This window comes from Salvelinus fontinalis, chromosome 7 (assembly GCF_029448725.1).
Source record: "Salvelinus fontinalis isolate EN_2023a chromosome 7, ASM2944872v1, whole genome shotgun sequence".
Lineage (NCBI taxonomy): Eukaryota > Metazoa > Chordata > Actinopteri > Salmoniformes > Salmonidae > Salvelinus > Salvelinus fontinalis.
Genome location: NC_074671.1, coordinates 35,665,761 through 35,676,004, shown reverse-complemented (window position 1 = coordinate 35,676,004; position 10,244 = coordinate 35,665,761). Strand labels below are relative to the sequence as shown.

General features: G+C 43.0%; 1 protein-coding gene across 1 annotated transcript; it reads left to right on the top strand.

Annotated features, from left to right (window-relative positions):
* The first annotated feature begins 573 nt into the window (after window positions 1-573).
* Window positions 574-9,018, top strand: LOC129860061 (5-hydroxytryptamine receptor 2A-like). Its single transcript, XM_055930403.1, has 4 exons — window positions 574-692; window positions 979-1,167; window positions 8,535-8,720; window positions 8,838-9,018. The coding sequence occupies exons 1-4, from the start codon at window positions 574-576 to the stop codon at window positions 9,016-9,018; spliced, it is 675 nt and encodes a 224-aa protein (XP_055786378.1).
* The last annotated feature ends 1,226 nt before the right edge of the window (window positions 9,019-10,244 follow it).

Below are 10,244 nucleotides of genomic sequence, written 5' to 3'. Positions count from 1 at the left end.
TTGCCACAGGTACAGATATATGCCTCACCATCGAACTCCTTATCTCAATAGCCGGAATGATCTGGCCTCTGCCGTGTCTCGAGGCTAGAGCCACAGAACTCACCTGAGAAGAGGGCTGCTGAAACGCGGCTGCGTGAAGGGCACAACAGCCAAAGGGACAGAGCACGGCCCAGCGGAGTGTGGCCGGAGTGGTCCAGGCTGTGCCCAGGCAATTAATTTACTAGGACAGGGAGAGGTAGCTGGAGGGACATCCCCAGACATGGAGGTAACACCCAAGTCTCCGGCTGAAGACAGCTGGTACAGGGGCTCGAAGGTCTTAAGTTCGGACGCGGAGGAAGAAAGCAGCTGTGCCGAGAGTGATTCTCCTTTCTGGTTCCGACACGCATCCATTTACGCTCACCTGGAATCGAACCGGTGATACACGTGTGTATCATGGAGAGTCATTTTAATTTGCAGGGCATTACTTGTGAAATCTCAAGTGAAAATTTGAATCACATGTGAAAGGTTATGTGTTGATGATAAATGTAATGTCAGGTTACACTGAAGTCTCCCACACTGCCCACTACAAGTGACATGGGTTGCCAATGGGAACACATGGGCTCACAGACCGACCGACCCCAAGACTCGGAGAGGAAGAACAGTTGGCACTCAGCTTTCCATGCTAACTCTACAACCGAATACAAGGACTCAAAGTGGGTTGCGGCTAAAAAAATGGTTTTGCCCCATCGCCCTGTGATATTAGTATAATTATGTTCAAAATATTGTAATAATTTCAAAATCTCCTCTGCACAGTTTCCCAGGCAATCAAGTCCACCTAAAATGTGGCAGCTGCAAGCACCATGCCAGTAGATAACTTCGGCCGCGTATTAGCATCGACTCCTGTGAAAGAAGGCTCATCCAAACCTTCACCAGTTAGTGGTCACGGATGGAGTATATTCAGGTGTTGACACAAACCTCACACTGAACTAACCTCTCTTTTTGCTTTGTCTCTGTAGGTTTCTCCATGCCCATTCCCATCCTAGGCCTGCGGGACATCAACAAGGTGTTCAAAGATGGCAGCTGCCTGCTGACAAATGACCGTTTTGTCCTGGTGAGCTTCTTCATAACCTACTTCGAACCCCTCACAATCATAGCGGTCATCTACATTCTCACCATCAGTGCTGTCGTGTCTTTAGTACCATTCATGTGATGACATGCTATTTTATCAAATCGATTGCCTAATGTTTAATTGATTACGTGATTGACTTAAATCATGCAACAATTATCTGATTAATGACCTGGGGCACCACAGAGAAGTTTAAGGAGATCTAAAGATATCTTACATTTCAGTCATTAATTATTCTTTACCTTCTATCAGTCTCATCTGAACGTCGTAAGATCTAGTATCTGCATGAACCTTAGTCTACATGATGAATCAGCAGTTCCCAAATTGGCTTATTTATTTACGAACTACCTAAATAAATCAGACAGAATGACATACAACAGGATAGATTACACATTGATTACTAATCATGCCATGAAAAGTCCCTAGTGGACTAACCCGATATGACAGCTGGTTACACAAAAGGTGGGGGAAGAAAGAGCGGGAGGACGAGAGACAAAGGAATGGGTCTCTATTGGACCTTGAGAAGCTATGCTCACGTAAATAAAAAATGTTATGCATTCTAATAACCACTCATTATATACAGTTGAAGTCGGAAGTTTACATACACCATAGCCAAATACATTTAAACTCAGTTTTTCACAATTCCTGTTTATTCCCAGTAAAAATGACCTGTCTTAGGTCAGTTAGGATCACCACTTATTTTTAAGAATGTGAAATGTCAGAATAATTAGTAGAGAACTTTGGAAGTATGCTTGGGGTCATTGTCCATTTGGAAGACCCATTTGCGACCAATCTTTAACGTCGTGACTGATGTCTTGAGATGTTGCTTCAATATATCCACATAATTGTCCTCCTCATGATGCCATCTATTTTGTGAAGAGCACCAGTCCTTCCTGCAGCAAAGCACTCCCCCGTTCTTCACGGTTGGGATGATGTTCTTTGGGATACAAGCCTCCCTTTTTCCTCCAAACATAACTATGTTCGTTATGGCCAAACGGTTCTATTTTTGTTTCATCAGACCAGAGAACATTTCTCCAAAAAGTACAATATTTGTCCCCATGTGCAGTTGCAAACCGTAGTCTGGCTTTTGTATTACAGTATTGGAGCAGTGGCTTCTTCCTTGCTGAGTGGCCTTCAGGTTGTCGATATAGGACTCGTTTCACTGTAGATATAGATACTTTTGTACCTGTTTCCTCCAGAATCTTCACAAGGTCCTTTGCTGTTGTTCTGAGAATGATTTGCACTTTTCGCACCAAAGTACGTTCATCTCTAGGAGACAGAACACATCTCCTTCCTGAGTGGTATGACGGCTGCGTGGTCCCATGGTGTTTAAAACCTTTTAGGGATAGGGGGCAGTATTTTCACATCCGGATGAAAATCGTGCCCAAAGTAAACTGCCTGCTACTCAGGCCCAGAAGCCAGATTATGCATATAATTAGTAGATTTGGATAGGAAACACTCTAAAGTTTCCAGAACTGTTAAAATAATGTATGTGAGTATAACAGAACTCATATGGCAGGCAAAAACCTGAGACAAATCCAACCAGGAGGTGGGAATTCTGAGGTTTGTAGTTTTCAAGTGAATGCCTATCAAATATCCAGTGTCTGTGGGGTCAGATTGCACTTCCTAAGGCTTTCACTAGATGTCATCAGTCTTTAGAACGTTGTTTCAGGCTTCTACTATGAAAGGGGAACGAATAAGAGCTGTTTGAACCAGTGGTCTGGCTGATAGCATTTAGCTAAGTCTCGCGCGCAGTCGTGAGCACGAGCTCTGTTCCTTATCCTTTCTAAAGACAACGGAATTGTCCGGTTGGAATATTATTGAGGATTTATGATAAAAACATCCTAAAGATTGATTAGAAACATAATTTGACATGTTTCTGCGAACTGTAATGGAACATTTTTTTGACTTTTCATCTAGACTTTGTGCCCGCGCTTTGTGCATTTGGATTACTGGACTAAACGCGCAAACAAAAAGGAGGTATTTGGTCATAAAGATGAACTTTATCGAACAAAACAAAAATGTATTGTCTAACATGGAGACCTGGGAGTGCCATCAGATGAAGATCATCAAAGGTAAGTGATTCATTTTAACGTTATTACTGTACTTTTGTGACACCTCTCCTTGGCTGGAAATTGGCTGTATGGTTTTTATGGCTAGGCGCTGACCTAACATAATCGCATGGTGTGCTTTAGCCGTAAAGCCTTTTTGAAATCGGACACAGCGGCTGGATTAACAAGAAGTGTATCTTTAACTTCTTATGGCTGCAAGGGGCAGTATTGAGTAGCCTGATAAAATGTGTCCATTTCAAACGGCCTCGTACTCAATTCTTGCTCGTACAATATGCATATTATTATTACTATTGGATAGAAAACACTCTCTAGTTTCTAAAACCGTTTGAATTATTTCTCTGAGTGAAACAGAACTCATTCTGCAGCACTTTTCCTGACCCGGAAGTTCAAAGTCTGAAATCGATGCTCTCTTCCTCTTCCTGCCTATAAATGGGCACAAGAGCTATTAGTATACATGCACGTCATACACCTTCCTCTGGGTGTCAAGAAGGCTGTGAGAGAAGAAATGAGGTGATTATCTCGATCTGGGATGGAATGAATCCTCTTGGAATGACGTGTACCCCATTTCCGGTACTCTGAAGAACGCGATTTGGACAGTGGGGTTGCCTTTTGTTTTGCTGACGTTATAGGCGACTATTATTTCCGGCTTTGATTTTATTTGATACATGTCATCGTAAAGTATTCAATATAGTTTCATCAGGTTATTGACATTTTTTCGGGAGTTTTGCCTTGTTCCGTTCTCTTCCGTTTGTTTACATGGAGAGATCCGTGCAACCCGGCTAGCGCGCTTGCTAAATGGAGAGAGAAAGTTGCCATTCTGAATCCAAACAACGACTCATCTGGACAAAGGACACCTTGTTCATCATTCTGATGAAAGATCAGCAAAAGTAAGACCCATTTTATGATGTTGTTTCATATATCTGTCGTAGTCGCCGGCGCTCAAGTGTTTCTGGCTATTGTGCTAAGCTAATATAACGCTACATTTTGTTTTCGCTGTAAAACATAAAAATAGAAAAAAATTAAGATATGAATAATAAAAAGATTTAAATGAGTAGAATCAAATAATTTAAAGAATGAAAAAATAAATTAAATAATATAAGCCTAAATGCTCAAGCGCACATTTATTCTGACTGTCTGCTCAGACTAATAGCCTCACCTGTTGTTCCTGTCAATCAGACACGTAGTGTCAACCAATGAACCAAAGATGCGTGAGGGAGGGCCGAGCCAACTCACTTACAGTCACACACTTAGCAGCCGAGGAGAGAAAACAACAGCTGGAAAATGAGTCAGAAGCACAGTAGCATTTGGATGCATTTTAATAATGTAGACAATGTTAGAGCACAGTGTAGAATTTGCCAAAACAAAATCTCATATGAATCCGGTTCTACACACAACCTACACCGGCATATGTGAACTGTGCACCCAACTGTGAAGCTAGCTGTAGCGGAGCTTCGAGAAACTAGTGGGCCTGCTAGTGATAGAGCCAGCACCTCCACACGTGGAGATGTATCCACTCAGTCATGTAGACCTACTCCGCGACCCACAACAACGCTGTCTTCTATGGACCAGTTTATCCCAAAGTCTATGTCTGTAGCAAAACAAGGCCAAATTAATACTGCATTGGCTACAATGATTGCCACCGATTTCCAGCCATTTCCGATCGTGGAAGACAGAGGTGTTAGAAATTATAGCAATAGTCTAAATCCAATGTACTCAATTCCAAGCAGGAAAACCCTTTCAAAATCACTTATTCCACAACTGTACGAGAGCACACAGGCTTCAGTGCGGGAAAGAGTCCAAAAAGCTACTGCAGTTTGCCTTACCACTGACTGCTGGACATCAAGGGTAACCACTTCTTACATGTCGGTTACATGTCACTTCATTGAAGATTTTTCGATGTCTAGCTGTCTTCTGGACTGCTTTGAGTTCAGTGACAGACACACCTCAGAGAACTTGGCAGAGGAACTGTTGAGAGTGGCCAGAGAATGGCAAGTAGATGGAAAAGTGGTCTGTTGTGTTAGCGACAATGCAGCTAATAACCAAAGCCATGAAAATGTTAAAAGGGACCCATCATCAATGTATTGCCCACACAATCAACGTGATTGTAAATGATGCTCTAAAGGTGATGAAGCCCACTGTGGACAAACTGAAAGCACCTGTAGAAAACTTCCACAGGAGCACAGTAGGTGCTGAAAAACTAAAGTCTACACAATGCCAGATGGGAATGCCTGAGCTGAGGCCTAAACAAGACTGCACTACAAGGTGGAATTCAAAATGGTATATGTTGAAGCGGTTTCTTGAGTCAAAGGATGCCATCATCTCTACCCTGACGATTGTCAATGCACCTGTTGATGCTCTGACCCAAGAGGAATGGGAGGTGGTGGAGGATTATTTATGTATATGAGCAGTAGATGATAATGTAGTATCAGTAGACAAAACATGAACTAATAAGTTACTATTCTCTCTTTTCAGCTATGTGACAGCCTCAAAAATGATACTCCTTTGTAAGGGTCTGCAGCGAATCACAGCCAGCCACCAGAGAGAAGCAAATGTAACCACAAGACACGTGGCAGAGTTGATGGACACCCTATGTTCATCAATAGACAGAAAGTTCCACAGAATGGAATATAATCACGTGCAATCAGAAACCGCTGCACTTGACCCCAGGTTTAAGAAGTTAGCCTTCAGTGTTGCCAGAGCGATTGATGAGGCTCTTCAAAGAAAAACCTCAGCTGCAGGGAGTGACAGCCCCAGCAGTCAGCTGGCTCAGGCACCAGGGCAACAGGAATAAGAGGGAGCAGATGGAGCAGAAGCACCAGCAGTAGTACCACAAACATCTGCTGTTTGGATGCTGTTTGTCTAGAGGGCAACTGGGGATGCAGCACGAAGGAATCCCTCAGGAGGAGCCCCTCCTGCAGATCTGCAGATCCTCTAAGCTGGTGGAAGAACAAGACCTCTGTCTACCCACAGCTTACTAAAGTCATGAAAATGAGACTCTGCATAGCAGCCACACCCTTTCCCTCTGAGAGGGTCTTCTCAAAAACGGGACAAATAATTACTGAGAGAAGATACCGCATCAGCCCCTCGAAAGTGAGGCAGCTTGCATTTCTGAATGCAAGTCTCTCATAAAAGCAACATATGGTCAGCATTGCTCTGTGCTGCTGGTTATAACATGGCAATAAAGAGAGAGAAAAAAAGGGACCAGATTAATGTTTTAAGTGGGATGCTGCAGTTTTGCACATTGGTATTTATTTTTCTTTGACGTGGTGCAGTGTTCTATTATTATGTTGTTCAGACTGTATTCATTTTTAATTGTTACAAATTAAAAAAGTTATACTTTAAATGTGCATGTGTTACAGCATCCTATTTGTTTTTCAATTGGTGGGATGCTGCAGTTTTGCAAATTGAGATGTATTTTTCTTTGATATGGTGCAATATTCTGTTATGCCGTTCAGATTGTATTCGTTTTGAAGGGTTAGATTTGTTACGCAGAGTGAACACAGGGGAACCCAGGAGCGGACTCAGGTGCGAAGCAGGGATGAATGAACAAAAAGGTTTATTGTACACAGAGAGATATGGAGTGCAGAACCGGGGTAGCTCAGTTGAGCTGCAGAAAAACCCGAAGCGTAGAGTGAGATTGGAGTTGACTGAGTTGAACAGCGTAAACCTGTCCTGAGGGGAATCCAAGGTGACCAAGACAGAGACAGAGCGGTAATTGCAATGAGAGGACAAAACGGTGTAAGGCAGGGAAACAAGCACAGCAGAGCAACAATCTTGATGACAAACAAAAGGCTAGGATAATAACTGACTGAGCAGAGATTACATTCTAGCAGAGTGGAAGTGGCAGGAATGAGAATTTGTAGAGGTCTTGATTTATGGAACGAGTTGCAGCTGATAGGGCTCTGCTCTGACTCCAGCACACCTGTCTCCAACCTCTCAATCAAACAGAGAGAGGGAGAGAGAGAAAGAGTACAGGGGGAGAAGTGCAGGTCAATAAGACCACAGACGAACACCAGAGGGCATAGCAAGAGCAGATGTGACAAGATGTATATGCACTTTGTTTATATACATTCAAAAGTTATACTTTAAAAGAATTCTTTTTCATAACAAAACAATGCATTTTTAAATACATTGTGGTTAAGGTAGAGTATGATTTAATTTAATAATTTAATTGATATCATTTTAACCCGAATCATAGTCAAACTATCGCAAACTGTTTGACTTGAAAAAATAAAATAAAATACATTTTAAGAGCCGTTTGGGAGCCAAAAGAGCTTGCTCTTTTTGGTGAGCTAAGCAAGACGAACCAGCTCACTGAAAAGAGCCGGTATGCCCATCACTAATTCTGGCTAGTCTAGTATGGTCTAGTTGAAATTCACCATTCCAATGTGGGGATTGTCACCTCCACATTATCTGGTCTCCTGTAAATTTCATTAGCTAGCATTGTAGTTCAACCATTTGCAACCTCAGCTTACACCATGGTTTGCATAGTCTGGTGTGATTTGCGTCACGGGGCCTCTGTCACGCCCTGACCTTAGAGAGCCTTGTTATTCTCTATTTTGGTTAGGTCGGGGTGTGACTAGGGTGGGTACTCTAGTTTTTCTATATCTATGTAGGCCTGGTATGGTTCCCAATCAGAGGCAGCTGTTTATCGTTGTCTCTGATTGGGGATAATATTTAGGCACCCATTTCCCCATTGTGCTTTGTGGGATCTTGTCTATGTATAGTTGCCTGAGAGCACTACATTAGCGTTACGTTTCGTGCTTTATTGTTTTCTGGGAGTTTCATTTCAATAAACACATGGAACTCTACTCTTCTGCGCCTTAGTCCATTCATTAACGATCCTGACAGACTCTTATACTTGGGTAGAAAAGTGGCCGTCTCATCATGTTTGTGTCCACCCAGGTGTGGCCTCTGATTTTGTTAACATTATATGAAAACCCATACTCTCATTTAGAAGGTTACCATCACGTTACATCTTTTCACAAATATTTTCATGTTTAATCACATACGTTTCACAATATTTAGATGTAAACCTGACAGCTGGGAAATGTACACTTTAAGAGATACAGTTATGTGTGTTTCCTGTCCTTCATGAGATCACCAAATGAAATCACCACACTCGTCATAACTGTCCCCTAAGTGTCCATGGCCTCTTCCCACATTCTCAAAGTATAAATATTGTTTAATTCTCCCATTTTGGGGATTAGGAGTTTGGCCAGGAGAGATTCCCTCAATACTGCATGGCAGATTCTACCAGGTTATTTATGACCTGTCGTAAAGTCATAACACTGTGGAGGGAGAGAGAGAGAGAGGGAGGGGGGTTATGATCCTCCCCCCAGGGCACGTCATGACAGTGCCCTTCAGACTGAAGCTACCCTCTGTCTGGACCAGTTGGTTCTCTGGCCCAAGTTGAGCACCACCATGACCCTGGGCTTCTTCCCCCAGACCTATGCCTCAGAGAAGCACTTCTTCAGGTGCTCGCTTAGCTGCGACATGGGAGGGGTAGGAGGAGGGGTCATCGGGACCTGGGTGGACCCGTGGTAAAGGCATTGCAACATGCATTCAATCAGCAATGAGCTGGTCTCCAAGGTCCTGGGCATGGTCTTTTTCCTGTTTGTGGTCATGTTATCCATTCTTCATCACCAACATACTGGCAGTGGTGTGATGGGTCGGGGCTGCTGGCTGTTTGTGTGGGTGGGATACCTCCCCTCAGCCATCTGGAAAACACTCCACAAGACACATTATGCAGCCTTCTTCTGCTACATAAGCTTCCAGTACAGACCAGTGAGGAAGCCACAACAGCTCATACTGGTCAACACCATCCCTCCATTGGCATAAAACACCACTCACCTGGCCCTGGAGGAAGTGGTGTCCCTCGGGAATGGGGTCCACGGTAGTGGAGGATCCAGATATTCCTATCTCTGTTGTGAGACTCGAAGGCCTTTTCTCAATTGCAAAATCCTTACATCCTCTCTCCTCAAAACACATTGAATGAGAAATCTAGAATCCCCCCTGACCTCCTCCAATGGGTTTTGAGAAGGAGGCGAGGTGATAAGACATGAGGATTATGCAATTGAGAAAAGGCCATGCTGCCATGTCAGGAACAGGAAATACAGGAAGAGGAAGGACAATATCTGCCTCACTAACACTTAAACTAGAAGACCCGGCCTACAGACTGCATCGATGCTTTGATGAACTACCTCTTCAGTGAAAATGAAAATCATCTACAAAATATAGCTATTTTAAAACAAGCCATAGATATTTGTTTGCCATTTCAGTTTAATCCACCAGAAAAGACAGAACAAATAATACAACAAATATTGTGGTTAAACTCAAATATACTAATTGATATTAAAAAAAAATCCCAACAAAAAAGGGTGGAAAAGTAAGGAACTTCTCTTTCGGCCCTGCAATCCAAGATGGCGTGGCAGTGTAGACGTGTTTTGTTTCGTCCTCTCATATACGTTTGTATTTTTCGTATTTCTTGTATATATAAAAAAAATATATATATTTATATATATATATATATATTTCTTTTCGATTTTTTATTCGATTATACCTTCCGGTAACCTACCTCACCCAATGTGATACGGAATCGCTATTATTTTTAAACTTTGGAACACATTCAAGAACCCCCAGTAGCTAACCAGCTAATCAGCTACAAGCTATTTAGTCATTTTTAGCCGCTGCTAGCAGCTTTTACCTTCTGCACAGACACCAGCCCTGTTATTAGCCTGGATATTACTCACCAATTTACCAGCATCGGACTGTCTCTCGACAACAACGCCGGATTCCTGCCGTAATCCCAGAGCCACTACTTCTGATCCTCACAGCTAGCTTGCAGCTAGCGCAGCTAGCACCACTGCCATGAAGCTAGTACCAGTTAGCAAACACAATTCTACAATTACAACCTCTCTTTCACCATCGCCATCCGGCTTGGATTCTCTGTCGACACGACCACGTCTGGTCTGCAGACGAATACCCCATCCGCTGTGCCCTCAACCGGCCTCCGTCTGAGCAGACCCCCTCCGTCTGAGCAGACCACCCCCCGGGCTACTAACTTT

Coding starts and splice junctions, on each gene's coding strand:
- LOC129860061 (XM_055930403.1), top strand. CDS start 574: ATGGGTTGCCAATGGGAACACATGGGCTCACAGACCGACCGACCCCAA. Junction 693..978: donor ACCGAATACAAGGACTCAAA/GTGGGTTGCGGC, acceptor TAACCTCTCTTT/TTGCTTTGTCTCTGTAGGTT. Junction 1,168..8,534: donor CTCACCATCAGTGCTGTCGT/GTCTTTAGTACC, acceptor ACGTCATGACAG/TGCCCTTCAGACTGAAGCTA.